Source organism: Heliconius melpomene, chromosome 13 (genome assembly GCF_056956725.1).
Source record: "Heliconius melpomene rosina isolate 202511_hmr_F chromosome 13, ASM5695672v1, whole genome shotgun sequence".
NCBI lineage: Eukaryota > Metazoa > Arthropoda > Insecta > Lepidoptera > Nymphalidae > Heliconius > Heliconius melpomene.
Genome location: NC_140401.1, coordinates 8,697,767 through 8,722,003, shown reverse-complemented (window position 1 = coordinate 8,722,003; position 24,237 = coordinate 8,697,767). Strand labels below are relative to the sequence as shown.

The following is a 24,237-nucleotide window of genomic DNA, read 5'->3' as shown; positions in this document are numbered from 1 at the left end:
AAAAAAACTCTAAAATCGTTCATAACAAATCTTTTTCTCCCAAATTAGTTCAAAATGTGCGTGCCTTTCATTGTTTCTGACGAGCAGTTGAAATGGAAAACGCCTAACTTCAATCACGTGATGTCAATCACAGATTGAGTGCGAATGTTTCTTCGAATCGTAAACATTTCACGTTGTGTAAACTCTGCCAAGTAATCTAAAACCTTATAGCACTATAATACTACCTGCCTATACATATATTTATGATAATTTTTTACTTCACTGGTAAGCAGAGGGAACCTATCCTCCATCCCTCTGTCCTTTACATTCTCTATGGATTTGGGACGTTGTGGAACTCAACTACGCAAATTCTTTTATCAGAGCAATACCACACAAACACGCGATGCGTGTGTTAAAGAAAGTGAAGAGTTCACTTCTGTAATTCCAATATTCCTTCGTCCTTTTATCTGTAGCTTTCTGCAACTACCAAGAAAATAATTAATTCCCTCGAGTGACGATCGTATTTACATTCATAGCTTTTACAGTCAGACCTGGTCCCAATATGCCACAATAACTAATACAAATTGAATTATCTTTTTTTATAAAACAAAATTTATGCAAAAACTGTTGGATAAATTCCAATAAAAGCATTGAATGTTCATATTCAATATTACACATATTTCATATTTTTTTAATCATATTTTACGTAGATTGAAATACAATATCTTAGAACTTTATCCATTTTTAACTTTTTAAAGTATTTTTAACGCTAAAGGCAGAATTAAAAAAAAAATTGAACCCAAATAGAACTCTATGTCTATCTAACCTAACCACTAAACTAAAACACAATAAACATCCTCCCTACAACAACAGAACAACAGAAAGGGGGATCATTAATTTCAAATCAATCCTCAATGAATCGAAATCCAATTCCGAACTATTTTAGTTCACAAAATAAACGTGGTCAATAAATCTTAAACGAGTTTATTGTTAAAACAGCAGTAGTACAGTGGAATGCAGTACATTTGTTATTCTATCCCATTCGTCATCCCGTCCGTGTGATACATAGCAATATTTAGTGTAATAAAATGAATTGTTCATGCCTTCTGGACACGCATTAATGTGGGACTCGCAGTTATTTATGTCAGTTAGATAAGGTAGTTACCTATGTAAGGTTGTACACGTCATAGGTTAAAGAAGTACATATGACTAGCGTTTACCTGCGGCTTCGCATGCGTGGATGTCACATGTAACTCTGACCACAGAGGCAGTGGCTTACAACGTCTAGAATCTGGATGAATGGACTATCCAGCACAAAAATATATTTTTTATTTCGAATTTGAACCAGTAGTTCTTTCTAACCAATTAATTTCAGCTTAGTCATATTTTTCTTTAGCATTATAACATTAATATTTTAATATAGATACATATAAGATCTAGCCTTGAGTTCTAAAGTATGTGAATATGGAACAGAATGATCGATCACTTCAATTTCTCTAACAGTATAGCGATGTTCTTTTTAAAAATATAAAATATATTTTTTAATATCCTATCCTATCCTATATCTTATAAAACAAAGTCGCTTTTCGTGTCTGTCTGAACTTTCTAACTCTTCTTCTTCTAAACCACCCAACGGATTTTTATGCGGTTTTCACCATTAGGTCGAGTATTTCTCAGGGAAGGTTTATATATAGTTTAGTATTTGTACATTCTTATGTAAATTAACATAAATACGATAAATATGTATAAAGTCCTACCCGTTCAGACACTTTCGCGCATGCGCTGCTTTAATGGTAAGTACTACATGAAAATAATGTACTGGAGTATTGTTCCTCTTAATAAGATCTACAAAAAAGTCCGCGAGAGCATATTCGTATCTTTTAAGAATAACGTGTAGTGATCATTTTTCTGTCTAAAAATAATAATTTCAATATATTTTTTATTGTGATGGATATTTTTCCATAATGGTATTAATCCTTATCCTTATTTTAAAATACTTTATTAATTTTCTACGTTAAACGAAGATAAAATTTGCTTTTTACAATATTTCGAAATTGCAAATAGTTTTACAGAAAAACGCATTTAATTGTTGACACATCCCGCCATTGACACATCGGCTGTATGTTACTCAAGTTTCACTTATCCCTTACTCTCAGCATATAAATAAGTACATTAGTTAAGTTGGCCATTTAATGTAGATCAAAACTGTCTTTTACCGTTTTTCATTTTAATAAGTACTTTAGAAGTTGTTATAATATCAAAAAATCCTTGCTGCGAAACGGCTCGCCACTCGCCATCGGTGGTTCAGTGGTAGAATGCTCGCTTGCCACGCGGGCGGCCCGGGTTCGATTCCCGGCCGATGCCTTCTATTTAATTTTCCTCACAGGCAGCCACGTAGTGCTTGCTTTTCATCAGGGACAGAATACCCTCTTCAGCATTAACCACAAGCTCGAATAAAAACCCACCTGCCCTTATAGCAACGAAGATTTAGATGCGTTTGCACGTATTGGATAATTGGAGTTGAATGTATTATTTCAGCGCGATATATTTGGTTTCACATTTTTTGTAGTAGTTATTAGTAGGAAGGCTTTTGTTTATAATTTCGTCCGTTTAAAAATAGTCATTTAACTATCTAAAAATAGTCATTTAAATATATTTTAATAAGTACTTGAAAAGATTAGTAGCACAGATTTCAAATTACGGTACCTACTAAAAAATCCTTGCTGTGTAAAACAATTGGAAAATCCTTATTGGAACTACGAAAATGCGGGTTGCATTAGGGTTTAATTAATTTTCACATTATCTTAAGTGCTTTGCAAACATACATTATATGAATAATCCAGTAGTAAAAGCGGGCGAAGCCGCAAGGGGGTCGCTAGTCTATTATAAAACTAACAATTGGTCAATTATATATATAAGCTTTATATTAAATAATCGATAATTAATAATGCATTTAGATATTTAGATTCTTTTTTCTCTTTTTATTTATAAAATTTCAACTTTCGTAGATCATTTCAGTAACTTATCACCAATGGGATAATGATGATAATAACAAAAGGAATTACAAAAAATTCACCCTAATTCCCTATCTTATTTTATTCAGAAATTACAACTAATAAAATAAAATAGCCCCTATTAAAATACAAACGACACTTTTTAGTGCAACATTCGAATAGAAAATTAGATAGCAAGGTATATGACAATATTTCAATGGTAGTGGACTCGGAAGCAATTCAGCCAGAATTTATTACAACATTGCTATAGAGATCACAAGATTTGCTATCAACGTCATTTAATAGTCTACGAGTATATTGAAGGGATGTTTCTAGTAATGTTTGAATATTTGGCATAAGTAATGGAACGAAGGCCGTGGATTCGTTTCTTAACAACGATTGTTATATATTGTTTGTTATGTGATACTTATGACACAGTTTTGTTGACATTGGACGTTCGAGTGAGAATTGCAGGTTGGAATTCAAATTGAAGTATATTTTTATAATATTTAGCCGCCACTTAGTATGGATCAAAAAATAGATTATTTATTCTTCGCTTAGTGATTGGGCAAATTACAGAAAATATTTACGACTTACACATATAGAAAATGTAGAACGGAGTTATTTATTTTTAGATTGACTCTGATCTCGTAATAGGCCAGAGGGTGCGTGACAATACAATAAATATACATATTTAAAATAATAGCAGAAATATAAATACAATTTCACAGTATAAATATGAAATAATCATTTAAAATAACATTAGAAATTCATGTATCTTAAAACTTAGCTACAAATTCATCAATTACTCGTAAGTTTTAATTGGCACAACAAGAAAATGTTAGTTACTTCAATATTGCTTAGTTTGAACACAATATTACTTACTCAAAACTTTATATAATTTTAAATTAAAGAACTTTACGCTCTATCTCGCATACAGCAAGGTAGCAAGGCAATTCAGAGGGAACGTAGTGTTAAGACACTGTTTTCGCCGCATTTTTCTTGGCATTTCGTGTTGAGAGGCGAAACTCAACGCAGTTCTTTAGCCTTGGTGTTAGAGCGAAGAAATTAAAATATTAATAAATAACAATTCATACCCTCGAGTGTGGATAGAACCCACAACCGTAGTATTAGTCACACTTTAGAAAAAGTAAAACTTAAAAAAATAAAATAATAATAATATTAAAAATACCAACTCTAGAACATTGTTTTAACATAGTAAATCCATTATAATTATGTGGCATCGTATCATTACGCTAATTAGCCATGTCTTGTAATTATTTCTCAGTACATTCAAGTTTTATGTTTCTAATCGACGTAATCTATGGTGCAGTGGGAAATATTATGTATATTGTGCTGTTGCTATATGTATGTATATATGTGAGTTTGCAGATTACAGTAATGTATACTGTAGAAACTGTCCTATACTGTAAATATTTATTTTACAGGAAGTCACACAGCATGTTAACGATAGGGTTGTGGATTACGTTTCATTCAGGTGAATTAATTACTTAATATTTTTATTTTCTCGCTCTTGTATCAAGATAAAGTGCGGCGTTGAGGACCGTCACGAACTTTCGGCGGAAAGTAGGGAACTCTACTCTAGTAAATGCTGGGTAAAACGTAAAAAAAATATACTCTTTATTCTTAATCAATGTCATCATCGTATTTTATGATTAAAAAGTATAAATATAGAGTAAAAATATAAATAACGACATATAAATCTACGACTAATATTTATCATGGTTCCCATTTGCCACAACGTAATCTAATTTTTGAGTACTCGTAGCTTTCCCGCAGAACGTGTTAGGTAGAGGACGCTGTCTGACTTCAATTAACAATTTAATTAATTAATTATAATAACAACACTGTCATATAAATTTCAATTCAATTTATTAATTTCAATATAACTAAAATAAATGTGCAATTATAAAGTTTTAAAATTAAATGTGAACATGGTATAAAGTTTTAACATTAATTACACCTCTGCTACGGCAACATAAAAAGCGTAGCACCGCTACGTGTAATTAGCGTTTCGTAGCATACACACACAAATGACATTAGTGACGGGCTACGATAATTACGTGACACAATTTAAAAGTGTACTAATGGGTATATGTTTACTTGAGAATGTATTGTTTTTGTTTTTCTCTTATCATATTGTAGATGAAATGAGGCCAGTTATATAAGCGTATGTCTTAATGAGAACGGAGTGTCTTAACACTAACTTCCCAGGTTTCCTCTCCCTCTTTGACTGATATGTTTGATATTTTTTCTGTACTTTAAGGGACCATAGACCTGAATAGTTAATATTAATTTTAACTTCACAACCGTAGCGTTTTTTAGCGTAAATAAACTATTTATAGAAATTTTATATTTAAGGACAATAAAGGTACCTTTTTAAAAACCGAAAACACTTCCTCTAAAATATATTTCTGCTTACGTAACCACACAACATCAGGAGACTAAATATTATAGCAACGCAAACTGAAAATTGTAATTATTTAACAGCTAAATCACCAATTTAGACTTCCATTGTTAAATTGCGTAACAATTTAATGAGCTAATAGGCTATTTTGTAAAACAATACGCGTACATTTATTACAATTAAATGCGTATACTTTAATAATATTTGAAATCTGAATAGTTTAATACTTTTTAGAAAACTTTTGATATTGGGATATGTATTCCTAAGTGTGGAAAGAAAATATCTGAAGAATTTGTTTGTGTCCATTCTTTTAATAAGAAAAGCTTTAGGCTACTTATTCGTTTTGATGGGTGGGTTACCCACGGTCTTACGGTCAGAGGGCACTAGAATAATTCTATTTGGTGAAGTGGGTGAAGCCGTAGGTAAAATCTAGTATTATATAAACTATAATACATATTACAATATTTAAAACTTAAGTTATTGAAGTATTAAAATATCAAAGAACTTCTATGGATTCTTGAAAAGTACTCGAATTGCTTATTAAGTAGTTTTAATTCGATTTATTGAAAGTAACTGGTGAAATGTCGTGGCGTATTAATATATGTATATAAAAGAAATAAAAGTACGGAGGTCATAGGTTGTATTTCAGTTGAAATATTTAAAAATGCCCAATTGTAGTTAGGATAATTTATTTGGGCTTTTTTGTGTCGAAATTTATATTGTTAAGTAGATTATATTATTCAATGAATGAATATTTATTTTGCTGGTAAAGTATACATTTTTCATCCACAATATAAAGTCAAGCATATTAGCATATTAGTAACTATTACAATCCCTAAATTACTATTAAAAATGTATGCAAAAACCGTCAACTACAAGTCTCGTGGCCAAATATTGGCGAGTAATACTAATAATGGGCAAAGCGGGGTCAAAGAAAATCATTTCGAGACGGCAACTTTGTAAGAAAGTTTCTTCAATATAACGAATTATTGGATTTGCAGACGCCGCAAAAGTATAATCTCATTGGACATTCGTGAATGATATCTCTTTTTTCTCCAAACTTATGCGAGCTGGGGTAATTTCGTTTCGCTGCTTTGTGTTTGATTAACATATAAGCCTTATTCTTTCGGCCATTCATATTCTATATTGTAGTTTTATTATTGCTGCCATCTTTGATTGAGAGAGAGAGAGAGATGAGATGAATTAAGCTTCTATCCTCTTCTTTAATACTATAGGATACGTTGCCATAGCAACGTGTATGTCATTTTATAAATACAACAGTGTTAATATTATCAAACGTATGGTAGTGTGTGTTATACTTATTTTGTTAATTTAATCTATCTTTTGTCTTTATCTTAATGAATAACAGAGTGTCTCAACACTAAATTCCCAGATTTTTATCTTCTGAATGTTGATGTTGTATACTGTAATAATACGTTCACTAAAACTGTAAATTATTGAATTTAGAACATTGATTTCCTCGAGTAAACATCGAATCCACTACTATGTTAACAGTCCGACGCAGACCCACTGGACCACGACGGCCGTTATATTTACACACCATACAAACGAAATATACAATAAAATATACTTGTATAAATTGGGTTTCTTGAAACTCCTATAGACACTTGTTCCAGACTCGTGCATACGGAACATTGGAAAGCAATTCGATATTGAGCACCTCGACAGATTGAGATAGCACCTGCATACTGGAGGGTGGTTCCAAACCGGATACGGATACGGATAGACCAGTTTATAGCTGGTACCTGCTGGCTTGTTTATATCACTCAGGCCATTTCGTTCTTTTCAATTGATTTACTTCGAGATTTCATTGGAAACAATCGTTTTAAAGATTTACAAAGAATATTGTTCATTTTAATACTATTTTATTATAAAAATGTTTTATTTAATAATTTTCATATACATCAGATAAGAGATAAAATATTTTATTACACTTATTTTTATAATTCCTAAATCATTGGGCAAATTAAAATTAAAATTTCTATATCCTTACATGCTTGGCAATAGAATATTGGCATTTTTTTGACCCAACCTTAGAGCTCTCTACCCTTATTTTATATTTGATTTATCTAATTCATTCAATTTTAATTAATGTCATTGATTAAGTTTCGCAAAGTGTAAAAGTTAATTACAGATTTTGGGGTCAAAACTTTAAAACTCACTTAGCTTTATTAATTTCTTTAAAGTTAGCCCCCAGCTCGTCACATCACAACCATTTAATCAGACATCAACTCTAATCTGATTGTGTTCATGATTTATGCCTTGGATTTGTTCCAGTTTCCACTGAAAAGTTAATCAACTAAAAGCCTTTTAGTTCCCGGATTAAGAAACCAGTTAATTTATGGTAAATTGAAGAGTTTCTCTTTTCCTTGATTATAATGCGATAGCTGCTGGGATCGTTAAGCCAAGGTAAGAGTGCGACGTGCTTAAGCTATTTTTAAATGTAGATTTTCTTACAGATATATTTATGGTTGAAGTATTTATTATTTAAATACTCGGTGGCTTATACAACTGTATACAAAAGAATCTAGTTATCTCAGACTTTTAACGAAGACGTTTACGATCCGAGAGTTTGTTACCTTTATCATCTAAATTTCATGCAGGCTATATTTTATGGAGCTAATTTTATTTATTATTCGTCAATTATATTTTAATTTAGCTTAACCGATTTTAATAATAATAAAATTAAGATGGTGGAAATAATCGTCTGTAGTACAATTTAATTATTATTTCAAACGTTGGCAACATGAGGTACGGGAAGACCTCGGTTGACCTTCGAAAACACAGTATCAAAGATAAAAAGCATGAGGGCATTTATGAAGAGGTTGATGACAGTGGACGAGACGAACGTATAGACCGTAGTGTTTGGCGCTCCGTTCTCTCTGACTACCCGGCTAGGAATAAAGCGTTAAGCTGTGTTCTGTTGTGTTCTGTTAAAGTAAGATAACAGAAGTATTAAACAAATAATTGAAAAAATCGTTCCCGCAGAAGATACAATAATATAAAAAATAAATATAACGTTACAATATTTTATTTCCACCTTAATTTATTTTTGTTCCTTATGAAATTCATTCGTGGTATATTATTTTAAATTTATGAAATACAATACTTCATATTTTATAAACTATATTGATGAAAGAATATTACTCTGTTAATAATAAAAATATATCAGAAATACACAACTTATGTACAATTAAGAAATATGTACGGGTAAGCGCTTGGGTAAGTTATTTTCGTCTTTTTTTATTTCTGCTTCACATGTTTTATGCCCTAGTACGCAGGTTAGACAAAGTGGACTAACTAGTGTCAAGACATTTAGTTTTGTTTCGTTCTTCTATCAGAACGAAGAAACTGAAAATAAACGCCTGCAACCTGATTTCAATGTAATTATTACAAAAATCTATATAAATACATGTTTATTTAATTTTATTTTTTTGCTTATAAGGATTATCTGTGTGACATTGACATGATCTGGATAAGAAGCTTAAAACATCTTAACAGTGTTCGCGATTCAGTACATAGCTGACGAGATTAAGAATTATAAACAAAATAAAAAACTCGACTGTATAAACAAAATTAATATATCCAGTGACACTCATGCCACTTAGACAAATTCAACGATATATCATTTATCAAAATCAGTTCACTAGTAACAAGGGAACAAAAGAACGGACACACATACATATACATACGTGCACATGACCCTCCTTTTGTGCTTCGTCGCAGTCGGGTAATAAAAAATAATTGTGAGAATAAAAGTAGGTTTATTGATTGCTCGTTATACTAATGACACCGGATGCTTCCTTCGAGTGTACACTGATTTACAATACTAGCGCCGGAAGTATAAACAAATGTTGCGGTTACAACACTTGAACAACAATATTATTAATTAAAATAACGTTAAATTTTTATACTAAAATTGGTATTGGTGAAATATAGACACCACTATGTTTTTTAACTGGTTATGGGTTCGATCCCCACTCAAGGGGTTAGAAAATATTTATTTAAATTTATATTTTCATTTCTTCGCTCTGGTGTCGAGGCAAAGCGCGGCGTTGAGTTCCGCCACTCAACACATAATTGTTGTATTTTATTTTACTTTAATCTTCTTTGACTAAAACTCTAAACAGTAATTTTCGTTAAAACCAGTACGAGTATATTAAATTTAAAAACAGTATAAAATTTACAAAACAAAAATTCCAATTCACATACATTATAAAAGTTGGACGAATGCTAATTAAAAATGAAGTATGCTTGCTGGTACCTAAACTTGATATTCTTTTCATTAGAACAAAATGAGATTCGGATGGCTCATGCCGTATTTCCTTTGAAAACAAAGGCGCGAGTTTAACCCTGACTTACTGTAATTACTTTATCAGACATGAAACATTTTAAATGGGATCGCTGGAATGATTTTGCCTTACAGTGATAGCTGCTCGAAAAGAAATCGATTCAAATCCTATGCCATTGCTTATCTCTTTTCTACGAATATATCTCTTTTTATTTTAATTATTATAATGTTATGCTATATGCTATATAAATATATGTTTCGGCAGAAAGTGAGGAACGGAGTGTTAAGACACTCCGTTCCTCACATCAGAGGGAACCTAGTGTTAAGATACTAGGTTCCCTCCGATGTTACTTAAAGGTAATAATTAAAATTAGAAAAAGATAAGTATCATAATTGTTGTACACATGAAATTCCATAAAATTTACATATAAAACAATATGTTTTTTTGTAATATTGATTAATATAGTTTTTCAAGTCATCAATTAGGAAACTAAATAAAATATTATTTATTATTATTTTTAAAAAAGAAGCTAAAATTCAAAACTCTTAACGATTACCCTAGACGACATAACATAACAAAAATTGCTAAAAATAATTCAAGTTAACTCACCAGCAATCCAAGAAAGCAGAAAAATCCCGACCACTCTTCTCAAAACACACACGACAGTGCCCATATTTATAACTTTATCCCCACAATCTATCTCATACACTAAATTCTCTACATATTTATTTACATATATATATATTTAGGCGATCCATTTTAAACACGTCATCGTTGATTTGGGTTCCTTTTGTTGTCACCTGTAACAAAGAAACCAATTTTTAGTGTGGCATAAAGAGCGACCTTTGCATTTATTTATAAAAAATATATATGTTATATGAAATTAAATTGACGTTTACGTAATATATTTTCATTGAATATTGAAAGCCATAAACATATACCAGGCCAGAGATCGATCGAGGCGCAGAGGTAAGAGAGTTCAATTCCCGCGCAAATAAATGAATTATTTACTATTTTCATTTGATCGCTCTGGAAATGAGGAGGGAGGGAGAGCGGTGTTGGGTTCCACCACTCAACAAGCAATGTCTCCAGAATTCGGTGGAAAATGGGAAATGGAAATGTCTTAACCATATTGTGGTTTATATTGTTAGTATTAGAAAAGCTACTTCTGTTCTCATAATTCTTCTCGAATCTTATATATAACCTACAAATATATATAAAACTCTTCCGTTACTAAGTGACTTATAGACAACGCAAAGTCGACTGGACATAGGATGTAGAAATTCGGTATTTATGTAGGCTAGAAACTATAGAAGAGCACTAAGAGGATATCACAGAATTTTCTACGGGGACATTAACCAAAATGATTTTTGTGAAAAAAAGTGCTTTTACTTGAGTGCAAAGTTCATTTGTTGGGTTAACACTCTCTTCACCTACTTTTTTTTTTTCTTTTTTATTTATTACTATTAAATATCCATACAAATATATTTTTAAATTGATGAAGGCACTACAAAAAACCACGAAGGTCTCGAGTACCAAAAATGCAATATAACTGAAAGTTACATATTGTGACAGATAATAGTGTTATCACTGTCCAATTTTTTGGACCTTATATGAAAAAAATGTATTTAGTTTTTCATATGATCATTAAACCTTAAGTTTTAGTAAACAAAATACAAAAACCTTTTAAAACAAGCCTTGTTATGATCGTTGCTTCTTACTGTAATATACAAGATACAGACAAATGGGGGAGTTCCTAAAAACATTATTTAACTGTACAAAATCTGATCTCGTAAAAAAAGGGAGTTTTTCGCCGAAATTTATAGCGCTGTATGTTGACGCGCCACAGCGGAAATGATTGATGGCCGACGACATTGTGCTCGGACAAGCGATGTAAAGGAATATCAGAATAAATAATCTTTATATAAAATAAATTACAATTTTATATTTTATAGCGGCCCGCCCGCGGCTTCGCCTGCGTGAACTACGTTATTATTAATTTCTGTCTCCATGAGTACCTACGTCCTATAAGTGACGTCCATGCAAAATTTGAGACTCCTAGCATTTGTAGTAACGAAGTTTCATACAAACTTTCATCCCCAAAAACAACCCCTTATTAGTCTAATATTACAAATTCCCCTCTTAGCGAGCACCTACGTCCTATAAGTAACTCCTATGCAAAATTTGAGATTCCTAGCACATGTAGTTTCTGAGATTTCGTGATGAGTGAGTGACCTTTCGATTTTATATATATAGATATATTGACATTGTTGTAGCATTTGTTTTTATGGAGAATAACCAAAGTTTTATTTTTAATTTCTTAACACTAGAAGCGCCCCCGTCCCATTTTTGTCCCAAACGCAAGTTTGATTGTATATAACTTTTTTATTTGTTAATTTATGTTGATGAAACTTTTTGACTATTACCAATTTTACACCTTTATTTAATTAAAAATATAAATAATTTTATAGCAGTCATACTTTTTGAAAAAAAATTAGGTTTACCTAGAACTGCCGCTGGGTCATTTTTGTCCCGCCATTATTATTTTATTATTTGACGGTATAATTTGACATATTTTAATGCCTCGGGGACGAGGTGGAGGTGAAAGGGCGATGCGGGGGCGGAAAAAAATTAAATAGTAAGTTTAGCAGTCAATGCCTAAGTTTTTAGGGTTCTGTAGCTTTTAAGGAAAAAAAAAACCCTTATAAGATCATTTTTTTGTCCATCCGTCTGTCTGTGCCTTTATCTCAGGAATGCTTGGAGAAATCGAGTTGATATTGACATGAGTATATAAATATCAACTATATGACGATCTACATTCCCTTGATTTCCTGAAAAAGCGCCCTTAAAAAAAGATATGACCATTTATATAGTAAAAAACGTGTATTTCGACACTATAAAGGGAATCAAATTAATAAGGTACTTTCAGTTAATTTAGAATTATGAAATTTGGCAGTTAGCATCTACATGTAGTACTTGTACAAGAAAAAATCTGAAAACTATACATTTATGCATAAATCTTAAAAAATAATAGCCTGAAAAGTGGGGTAAAATTGGTGTCAATACTAAATTTTGCCGCTAGTTCAAGTGAGGTATCAGATGAAAGGATGACGAAGCTAGGCTTGAATTTCAGAAAAAAACTCGATACCGAATGTGGGCAATTGTAGGGTAGGTATAGGGAACCAGGGAACCTAGTGCTATGCACTCCGCTGGCATGTTCCGCTGAATTCTGGAGGCATTACCAAGCAATGTTATAAATCATCTGTGATGTATCACTGATGAAGAATATATTAATGCATTACTTGGCCTAATAATAATATTAACTAATTTCAATAACTTATAATTTTGTAACAGTTATTCAGTTAGTTGTCACGACCTTAGAACGTATTTGAAATATTTGATTCTTTCTTTGAGTTTTGTTTTTTTGGTACTTTTATGTTTATTAAAGAATAATAATTGATTATTTAGATGGTTTACATATTTTACGAATTATTTTAATAATATTTTTTTTGTATTATACCAACAATCAACATAATAAGTAGAATGGGACAAATTTGTCACGACGGCGGTTCAAGGGGGGTCTCAATCTTCGGCACTTCTAGTGTTAACGAGACCGTCGTAGTGCATTGGAATAGCATCTCAAGATGGTTGTGCGTTCGATTTCTACGCAAGTTCAGTTTCACCACTTAACACACAATCTCTAAGATCGATAATCTCACGATACTTCTGAAATCCATTGACAAAATAATTTAATCGCTCAAAATAAAAAAAAAACACTTTACATAATTAAACTCAACCTAACAAGATCTAAAATAGAACGTCTAATATCAATCACTTTCAAAGGATCTCTTAGCAGCAATCATTTACAAGTTCCTGTCCACACAAAATCTATTTATATATAACCTATACGATTCTAAGGCAGTTCTTTAATTAACTTTCCCGGGGCATTATCATTTTATACCGGATTTCTACCCTTGGTGGGTATTGTTAGGACACAATATAGTCGGCTTATTGTCGATCGACTTCGACATTCTCCGTCAAGTGGAATGAAACGTTACCGATATTCCTGATATTGCGCGATCGAAGGTATAATGACTTATATTTAAACGTGATGCTTAGCTTTTAGCCAAGTTATTCGTTTTGTAACGCCAGTGTAATGCTTTTGAAAATATTTTATTGGATTTTACATTTTGTTATGTTGATTTTCTGTGTGATATTATTATTTTCTGTATAATACTTTTCATAAAAATTTGAACATGGCGGGAAGTAGCCCGCACTTATTGGAATCCGACCAAGGACCCTTACGAACTAAGCAGTATCCCGCTACGTATTTTTTTTATTATGTTTTCTAAAAAATATTTTACTTTCCCAAGTGTGGAGAAACACGTTAAAAATGTGTAAAAAATATTTCCAGTACACTTAGTATAAATAAAAATTATGAAAATCACGCATTTGCCGTTAAAAATAAAAGCTATTAACCACAAAAACCGATCAGTAATTTAAAATCCAAGATACCCAAAAGCTATCCCACAAACTTTTACTCCAAAATGGAACTACAATTAAAACTGTTCAAAACGGTCGTAATAATTGAGGCATACCGCTGCAAAGTGATCGATAACAAACTTCGAGCGCCATTCTTACTCCATCCAGGCCTCTTAATCTGTCCAATAAAAGTTCGAGATGATTCCCGATAAAAAACATTATCAAACCAATATTTCAAAAGGAAATCGCCTGAATCACTTCACTTCATATCGTGCCCTCGGGCCCCTATTAATGGATTGCTTACTACCGTCGAATACATTTTAATTTAATATCAGCCCTCGTATTCAACGTTGAAGATAATTATTTCGGTTTAATGATATAATTGTTTTTTTTTTTTTCAAGAAAAGGAAAACGAATTGTTAATTGAATTGGTCTTATATTATCTTTTAAAGTAAGGTTATTAATTTTTGAATCAAAATAATTTATTTGAGAACGTAATTGCTTAAAGTTAAATATTGAGAATATTTTGGCGCAATTGAAGATAAAATATCCAATTTTTTACATTCCGTTGATATAGACTTACACAGGTAAATTGCGCCATTACGGTCAGCCCATAATTCTCCATGTTGCAATCAGTGAACCAGAATGCTTTAAATAAGTTTTACTGAGTCACTTCATCAATAAACCAATACCATATAATATAAAAACCAATCGTCAAAGGTCTGTAACTGCATTGTTTGATCGAAATCGGTTGATTATGCTAATATTTTTACACTATTACAGTAGAGGAGGAATAATCATGAGGGTCCACCAACAGGGTATTCATACAATGAGGTAGATTACGGTGGACGAGGCGAAAGAGGTATGCAGAAACCATAGCGTTTGAGGCTCCGTTCTCTCCGTCTACCCTGCTAGAGGACAGCGTAGAGCTAAGTAAGTAATGATATTACGTGTTGAGGGATAGAACTCAACGACACACTTTATCTTGTTACCAGAGCAAGGAAATGAACATAGCTGTCAACCACAATTTAACAGCAAGACATAAATATGCAATAACTCATACTGGAATTTTAACTCATATTATACAATCCGACGAAATTCAACTGAACGCGCAATACTCTCACAAATGAAGCTTAAGTAATTACCTACTGAAACAAATGACTTTTATTCGAAAATTAATAAGCTTACTTTAAAAGATAATTACAAAAGAATTATCTTATTGAAAATAACACCGACCAGACATACTATATCATATATATATGAAAGATATTGAATATTAATAGGTACGGGCTCATTGTGAATATACTTTAAACATTTAAATTTCAACTTTATCGGGCGACGGTTAATTTCCACGTAACCGAGCTGCATGCGACGCGATGTCATTGATAGTATCTGCTGCATACAAACTTAATAAACCCGATTTTTTCGCATATTACGGTTTTTGTGGAGTTTTTCGTGTCGTTGCTATGAAAAATAAAAATTGTGCGAGAATATTTAAAAAGGAAAATTCATATTTAATAGCGCATTTTTTCTTGTTAAGATGTGATTGAAAATTCATATATCATTCCACTTTTAATTTTAACTTAAATTATGATTTCAATTTGAATAAATGTTTTTTTAGATTCACGCTTTTTATCGAGTAATCTACCGCCTACCTATCTATCGAATTGGAGATACTGAATGTTGAGTAGCGGAACACAACGCCGCATTTTTCTTACCAAACAAAAACTAGTAGTCCGCTGCGTCACAAAAACGACAAAAATATATAATTTGATTACTAAAAGATATGAATATATTTACTCTAGTTAAGTAGCAAGATATTATGATTGATAATGCCTTTAGGAGAAAGCAAATTATATTGTTAATATTATAGGCCCACATCATCGTATTTCAAGAACGATGTATATTGACAATATATAATATACCTAATTGGATAGTAAACATTCTAGCATATACAAACAATATCTAATTATATTCAAAGCTTATCTATGTATACAATAAAATATATATGAAATAATTGAGGCCGTCGTAGCGCAGTGGAATGACATATAATAATCGCGATGGTTGTGGGTTCGAGTACCATTCGCGGAATGATGCTCGAACCGCGGCCAAAGGTGGCGTTAAGTTCCGCCGACACGCAATGCCGCCAAACATTAGGTTGCCTTCGTCTATGTACGTCAAAGCGTCAAGAGTCAAGCTGAAGAAACAATTTATTCTGAAATTCGATCTCCTAATAGATCCTATCTATCTAAAAGTAAAAAGAAATACAAAGATTTATTAAATGACAGAACTTGACCTTCAAAAATGAAAATATATTTATTTACTAACATAAAAATTATAAATATAATAAATGACTTTAAGTTATGAAGTTTTTTTTAATTAATCTCTCGACATGAGTCGACAGTGCCATTGACAATGACATACATATAGATAATAATATATACTGCATTGAGACCACTGCAGAATGCAGGCTTAGTTTAATAAATTAATGTTAATTATTTTCTTCATAAAATTTTCGCTATAACGAAAAAGGCAGAGGAAATTGAATGACAAATCATTATATTTTCTTATTTTCACCTACTAATGCAGAATGCAGAATTTTGATTTCCCATATTTGGAGCAGATAGACTACAGTCATCATGGCGTATCAACGCCAAACTGTAAGCTTTTGATCCAAATTCAGGGGAATAGTTATTTGTTAAATCGTTATCATTACCCTGCTCTGGAATGTGTACTCTTCCGTGCAGGAAAAACATGAAGATGAAAAATGTATAAATAAACAGATATATTATCACATAAATGAACAGATATATATATAACCTAAGTCCGGAATTTAAACAAATTTCGAATGAATAAAATTTATATCTTTCCAAATATTTAAAGACAATTTATATAAAAAAAATACATTTATCACTTGGACTTGGTCCAGGCTATCTTCCGAACTGTCAATTTAGTTCAAATTCCTAATAGCACGTACCCACCTACTGTACATGCGATAACAGGTAGTTCTTTCGCAAGATCTCATCTGAAATTGCTAGAAAGATTTATAGCGATTTTTGTTCGTTGTTTGCACCGAGTTTTGATTTGTTTCGTCGTAAATTCGCGAATTTACTCCTGACGTTGTATAAACTTCGTGCCCCGGGTCGGATTGGAATCACCGATGCATAAGTATTGGTCGGTTGCCCAATTTTATTTCCATTTAAGCGACACATGCATTTTATTTATTTTTTTTCTTTATAACTCTCTATTCTGATTATAAAATACAATCTTAGATGAATTGGGCAGTGCCAGTACTATTTGATGGTAGTAGTTACAAATCTCATAAAGAAAATCGCTGTGGTTATTGTTGGTCCAATTGTTTAAAAAAGTTCTACGTATACATCTACAATGTTTTTAATGAGCTAAAAGTAAAGAAAAAAGAAAAGTAAAGAACTTGTTACTAGGTCCTTTTGTATCTCTACTTAAAATATTTTTTGAAATATTTTGGACGTAACTTAAATTTAAACCAAAATAAAATATATCCACTTTTTAATATACCCAAAAACCTCAGTGTGCATGTATACCACGATGGTGTAAAAGCTTAAGAATTATTCATAGAACTAGAAAGTAGAACTATTATCAATTTGTCAATAAGTAAAACTAACAGAACTGCAAAATATTTTTATACGTTTTCACGTAGCAAGGTAGGCAGAGACCTAGTGCTCAGATACTCCTCTCTCCGCCTTAAATCAAAACACTGCGTGCCGACTTGAGCTTGCGGCTTCATAAATTAAATTTAACTATGACATATTCATTCCCATATCAAGCATAGTAGACAATCCACAAACTTAACCAATAATGCCTCTTAAGTAAATTTCAAATTCATAATTAGATTTAGCTAACATTAAATGACTTCCAACCGGCATCCGGTACTTATTGACATCTGTTATTGAATTTCAATGTTTGCAACGTAATTCCAAACATATAACACTGATAATCCCACTTAATCGCTGGCAAATTATATTTGCTTGTCGTTTATTGAAAATTTTGAATCTCTATAATATAGAGAGAAGCCAGCGGCGACAGGTTGTGGGTTTGATTCTCACTCGAGGAAATTAAATATTCAATATTTTCATTTCTTCGCTCTGGTGTCATGGTAAAGCGTTGCGTTGAGTTCCTTTACTATAGAGTGTATTGACACAAGGCCTCCAGAATTCAGCGGAAAATAGGCAACGGAGTGTCTTAACACTAGGTTCTCTCTGTCTACCCTGCTGTGTGCGGGATATGGTGCGAAGCTGAAAATAAAATATAGAGAAGATTATGTGGCGCAGTTTGGGTACCATGTCCTATTTTATACAACACTTCTATGTATAAATCACTGTTTGGATGAGTATATCTATATATAATTAACCTGGATGGTTGTCTATTAATTTTATAATAATTAGTTATGTTTGGATTTATTTAACGAAAAATATAATTATAAATAATAATACATGTACGAGTATATGTATGTTATGTACTCGTATGTAGATCATTCTATTATTTCACAGTAATTGAGTTATATTGTCAAACAGCTAATTACCACTAAAAGGCAGTCTAGGTACCTACCTATATACATATAATCCATAATTAACGATGCTTTAGAAGCATTGCATCGTCACTTCGGTGCTACGAAAATAATATTACAAAACCTTGTGTAATTTAACCAGTTATCATTAAGCTTACACTATGTATATAAATGTTACCAGACCTAAAAAAGGCTTAGTTAAAGTATTGCCAATTGAAGAAGTTACAGAACAATACAAAATATTGATAATTTTAAGAAACTTATCAGACATTTCAGTGAGCTTAAATAATAGAAACATCGATATTTGCAAACATCGTTGTTTTCCTTTAGATATTTACTTTATACAGATACCATTAGACTAACAACTCTAAACTAGACTACTTTCAAAACAAAAAACCAACAAAGAACCCACAAAAATTGGCGAAAATTAAACTCAACACAAACTAGTACATTTAAAACAGCGTGAGGCAAGAGTCAAAAAGTCCACTTAAGTCGGCGCCGGGCGACTTCGCAGATAAAACGTTGGAAACATGAAAAATGGCCACCAGGAGTGGAGAGAATGACTTGAAATATTGCTATTATGTGCAGCGATGTTTTCACTTGCGTCCTGGTTGAATGTATGCGCATTTTAAATCTATATCAACATTACTTTGATTAAGTAAGCGTTCGACGGCTTAAGCCGAAGCTTTTATTAAAATTATTTATATCAAGTTTCCCCATTTTCGGAATACAGCTTTATTGTATATTTATAAATTTTAAGCCTGAATTACTTTTATTTTTACGCAATATTTTTTTTTTATTAAATTATTCATTCATTAACATACAACCGCATGGCCGGGTAAGGGAATCTAGTGTGACACTTCGTTCAAAACCTAATCTTCTTATAACATACTAGCGGACGCGCGCAGCTTCGCTTGCGTATTTAGGGGTGAATTCTAATAACCTATGAAACATGTATTCGATGAAATATTTTTAAGAGTCTAAATTTCAAATTTTATAATAATCGGTGGCGATTTAAAGATTTTTCCATACAAACTTTCAACCCTTTTTTTGCACCCTTAGAAGAAGAATTCTAGAAAACCATGAAACATGTATTCAATTTAATACTTTTAAGAATCTGAATTTCAAATTTTATAAAAATTGATGCCGATTTAAAAAAAAATCTATACATACTTTCAACCCCTTATTTGCACCTTTAGTGAGAGAATTCTAGAAAACGATGAAACACGTGTTCAATTAAATATTTTTAAAAATCTAAATTTCAAATTTTATAGAATTCGGTGCCGATTTAAATTTTTTTCCATACAATCTATCAACCCCTAAGTCACCTCTTTAGGGTTAAAATTTTTCATAATTCCTTCTTAGTGGATGTCCAGATTACGAAAGTAAATATCTGTCCAAATTTCACGTTTCTACGCACAGCGGTTACGGCTGTGCGTGCGTCTTACCTCAGTCAGTGAGGACAAGTCCTTTTATTATATATATATAGACTAGTGGGCCCGGACGCGGCTACGCCCGCGAAAATATAAGCGAATATAAATTAATGATTTATCATTAAAATAAGTTAAAAAATAATAATAAGTGGAGATTTATTATTAGAAAAAATATCTGAGTAACCGAAATGAACAAACCAAAGAAGTAAAAGTAACTAAAGGAAATTCTTAATATTAGAAAAAAAAACCTAAAGTTTGCTGTGCGCGCGTACTAAACATTTTTCTATATTAAATAATTATTAATTTTTGCGAACAATATTAAATAAAATCTCAAATGATTAAAATTACGATATTTTAAGTGTATAACATCGGTATAGATAACCGAACTGAGATAAATTAATTATAAGCAGCAAATAATTACATAAAAAATAATAGCAATTCGAAAATCTATAAAAATTTACAAAATCATCAAAGTCATCCGCCCGTTCGCGTCGGTCATACTCATATTATGCCGCCCGAAGGCTAGGTCATTTGGAATCAGTCACATCTTAATTATTTATTAGAATGTTATACAGTAAATTATAATTTCCATCTAGATGAAATGCTAAAAGTGACTATTATATTTATTTTCATAAGGATGAATATAAATTATAGAAATCATCTAATTTTTGTTAATGATTTGTATAAAGAGATTTGTATAAATCTATATCGGCGCGCGCCATGTATGCATTAAGCAAACTCACTGTGGGTGACGTTTTCTTAAAACAGCAAACTTTGCAAGCTGTTGCTTAGCAACGCGTAGCGACGATTGTTATTAACATGGCGGAATAAATTCCTTGTCAAATTAATTATTTTATTATATTGGTATATAACGAAAATATTACAAATATGAGAAAAAAAAGTATCCTATGTTCATCCCGGGACCCTCAAGTATCTCTATATGAGTATTTTATCACAATTAAATTAGCGGTTTGGTCCTGATTGCGGAAAAGACAGACAGACAGACAGACAGACAGACAGACAGACAGACAGAGTTACTTTCGAATTTATAATATAGGTATGGATTATATTTTATACTTTGTACGAACTACAACCAGAAATAAATCACATTCGATAATTAACAGTATCGTCTAATTTAACCGACTGTACGTGATGAGTTATGAAAATCTTACGATAGAATGACTCTAATTATAATTATAGCAGTTATTAGTACTTGTGAATTGAACCTACGACATTCCTTACAGTCGACAATCACCAATTAATAATTAACTAAATTTGCATATATGCAATTAATTAAATTAATCTATAATAATATTCACTAATTAAGTGTACTGTACTCACAAATAGCATTATAATACATAAATCTGATGAATAAAACGACGCGGCCCAACCAGCATTTATTCGAGCTTATCTCTCCGTTAGACGGATGCGGTTTTCATTAGTCTCTGGAGCATCTTTCGAGGAAGGATTAGGCGTTTGAAACATTAATCTACGTCAAAAGGAAAATACGCCATCAAAATTGTTGTTACACAATATGCATGGGAGCGATTCAAATTGAGTTATATAATAGATTGTTAGAGATAAAACCCTTGTGGTACGGCCAAAGAGGTAGTGAACCAGTCATATTTGAATAAATTGCATTTTATTCAAATATGGTTCACTACGTCTATAAAGGAGGTTGATAAGAAACTTCATTTTTTACTTTTCGGTCATTTTAGTGGCAAATTATGGATATGAAGACTGATGACGGATGATGGGTGACAGATGACGGATGACGGATGACGGATGACGGATGACGAAAAACGAATGATCATTATTTTATTGTTTCAGGGAAACTGCTTTTTAAGTAAGACAAAATATTTATAACTCTATCTTTAAAAGGATAGATAAGATATTCTGCATATAGTAGAGTAGGCAGATAGAAGGTGATGATTTATTTCCAATTATTAAATGTCGGTGTCGGTTAAGTTGTTATAACCTCTAATATAAAATAGAGTATGGACAAATTCTTAAGTAAGGTGAAATTCCAACGGGCGCCAATTCGACTTAAAAACATTTTATCATAGTCATTTTATTAAGATTCCAATGATTTACGAGAAAACATTAAATCTATTAAAGTCTTTAAGACCATTGCTTACTTATCTTCTTACAAAAAAATTAAGTTCTTGGCGGTATATTATAATAGTAATATGATAGTTAAGTATAGAATTACTTTAAAACTTTTTAAATGGCTGAATTATTTTTTTACGTATCATCTTCTAAATAAATGAATAATACGATAAAGTTCTAACATTGCCTATGCTATAAAGGATACTTATTTTTTAGCATGTATTTATACGCTGTAACTCCAAAAAGAAGAGTAGACAAAGAAATAAGTACAACTGTTTCTCATTTTCAGATTAATTTCGAAACATTTCAAAGTATATGTTGAGTCGCAGAACTCAACGCCGTACTTCGTTTTACCAGGACAAAAAAACTAACAGATTTTTCAAATAACTATATTAAAAAAAATAGTAAATTAATATTTTTATATAAACATTTTTAAAGATAAAGTAATCATTTTTACCAGCCAATAAAAAAACCTTTCCGTCATTCTTTGTTTTACCAATATATTTTACTTTTATCTTGTAATTATCAAAGTGAAATCTTTAATTAGCTGAAAGAGGAAATTCCGTAGAAAAATTATGTTACCAATATATAAAAGTGGAAACGCGACTAATTGTCGCCAGAAAGAACTAATTAGGAGTTATTGGTGCCGCTCAGGAACAAACAGGGCAGTTAGTTAATTTATACGGCGGAAATAGTGGCAAGTGTTTGTCGTTAGATTAAATAGGTTCATATGTACAGAACATATAGGTTTTTTTTTAGCTTCACGTTGTATCCCGTACGTAGCAGGGTAGGCAGAGGGTATCTGGGAACCCAGTGTTAAAACACTACATTCCATGTTTAGATTGCCCGTTCCCCACTTTCCACTTAATTCTTTAAGCATTGTGTATTGAATAGCGGAACTGAACGCCGCCGACGGCTCATATCTTATTATATAATTTTCTATTAACGATTATTTATTACATTAGGTAATGTATATCTAATGTAATGTTGCCAGAGTACTAAAAGTAGCATCCTCAAATAAGGAACAAAGTGATTCTAAAAAACCTTCTGGTAGGTCCATTAGATAAATAAAAAATCGTGGAGGTGAAAACATATACAGTACTTTCTAACTGTTAGAAAACGAAATTGCAAAGATTTTGAAGTCCATGTTATATTTTGTAAAACGTTTTCCATAAAAGAAACGTCTTACTTTGAAAGGAACTAGAGACGTCGAAATAAAATGTTCTAAAACTGCAGTATTCATCTTTCGAATTAGCAACCTTTGTGGTGATGTAAAGAAGAAAGTCGAGCTTTAAAGGCTTGGGCAAGAGCCAAGATTGTTAAAGCACAGGTAAGCCACGACCGCATATACTTTTAATACAATATATGTATGCATGGCTATATAGAACGTGCTTACGAAACTATGCAAATGAATAAGAAATCAATGCAGAAAATTATACGATAAAAGTATAGTGTACGAAAATTAAAAGGAAATTTTTAAAATTTATCATTTTACCATAGTATAAATAGATAGATAAGTGTGTGTTTTCTTTTCTATTTAAACACGTCTTTTAAGTTGCATCTGTGTACGAATATACTTTTAAATAGTATATTCTATTTCAAAAATAGGCAATCAAAAATGGGCATTTTTAATTTCAAATTTGCTTAAACAGGGGCTAAATTAATCTTTAAATTAATTTAGCCCCTGTTTAAAATGCACAAAATTAAGTAAATTTTATTAACGATTGGTCATTACTTAATTTTTCTAATTTTTAAAATTGATAAAATAAAGTAAAGCCAACCCTCATTATATTTCTTCTTACATGAGTAATAAACTCCAAAAGATACGTCCCAAAATTACACCATTAACAAAGTAAATGTTATTTTTTAATTATAACTTTGCAATATCTTAATTTTCATTATTCAATTAACTATACGCTGAAATCATTAATTTCTGCCTTTCATCATTATCAAT

The 24,237-nt window shown here is 31.5% G+C and overlaps 1 protein-coding gene across 2 annotated transcripts in view; it reads right to left on the bottom strand.

Moving 5' to 3' along the window:
• Positions 1–24,237, bottom strand: part of LOC146532854 (uncharacterized) — a 232,568-nt gene that overhangs the window by 170,890 nt on the left and 37,441 nt on the right. For both annotated transcript variants that reach the window (XM_085196714.1, XM_085196715.1), the window contains one exon: positions 10,323–10,513. In XM_085196714.1, the coding sequence (XP_085052840.1) occupies positions 10,323–10,386 (64 nt within the window). In that variant the 5' untranslated portion in view covers positions 10,387–10,513. The remainder of the gene's footprint in view (positions 1–10,322; positions 10,514–24,237) is intronic.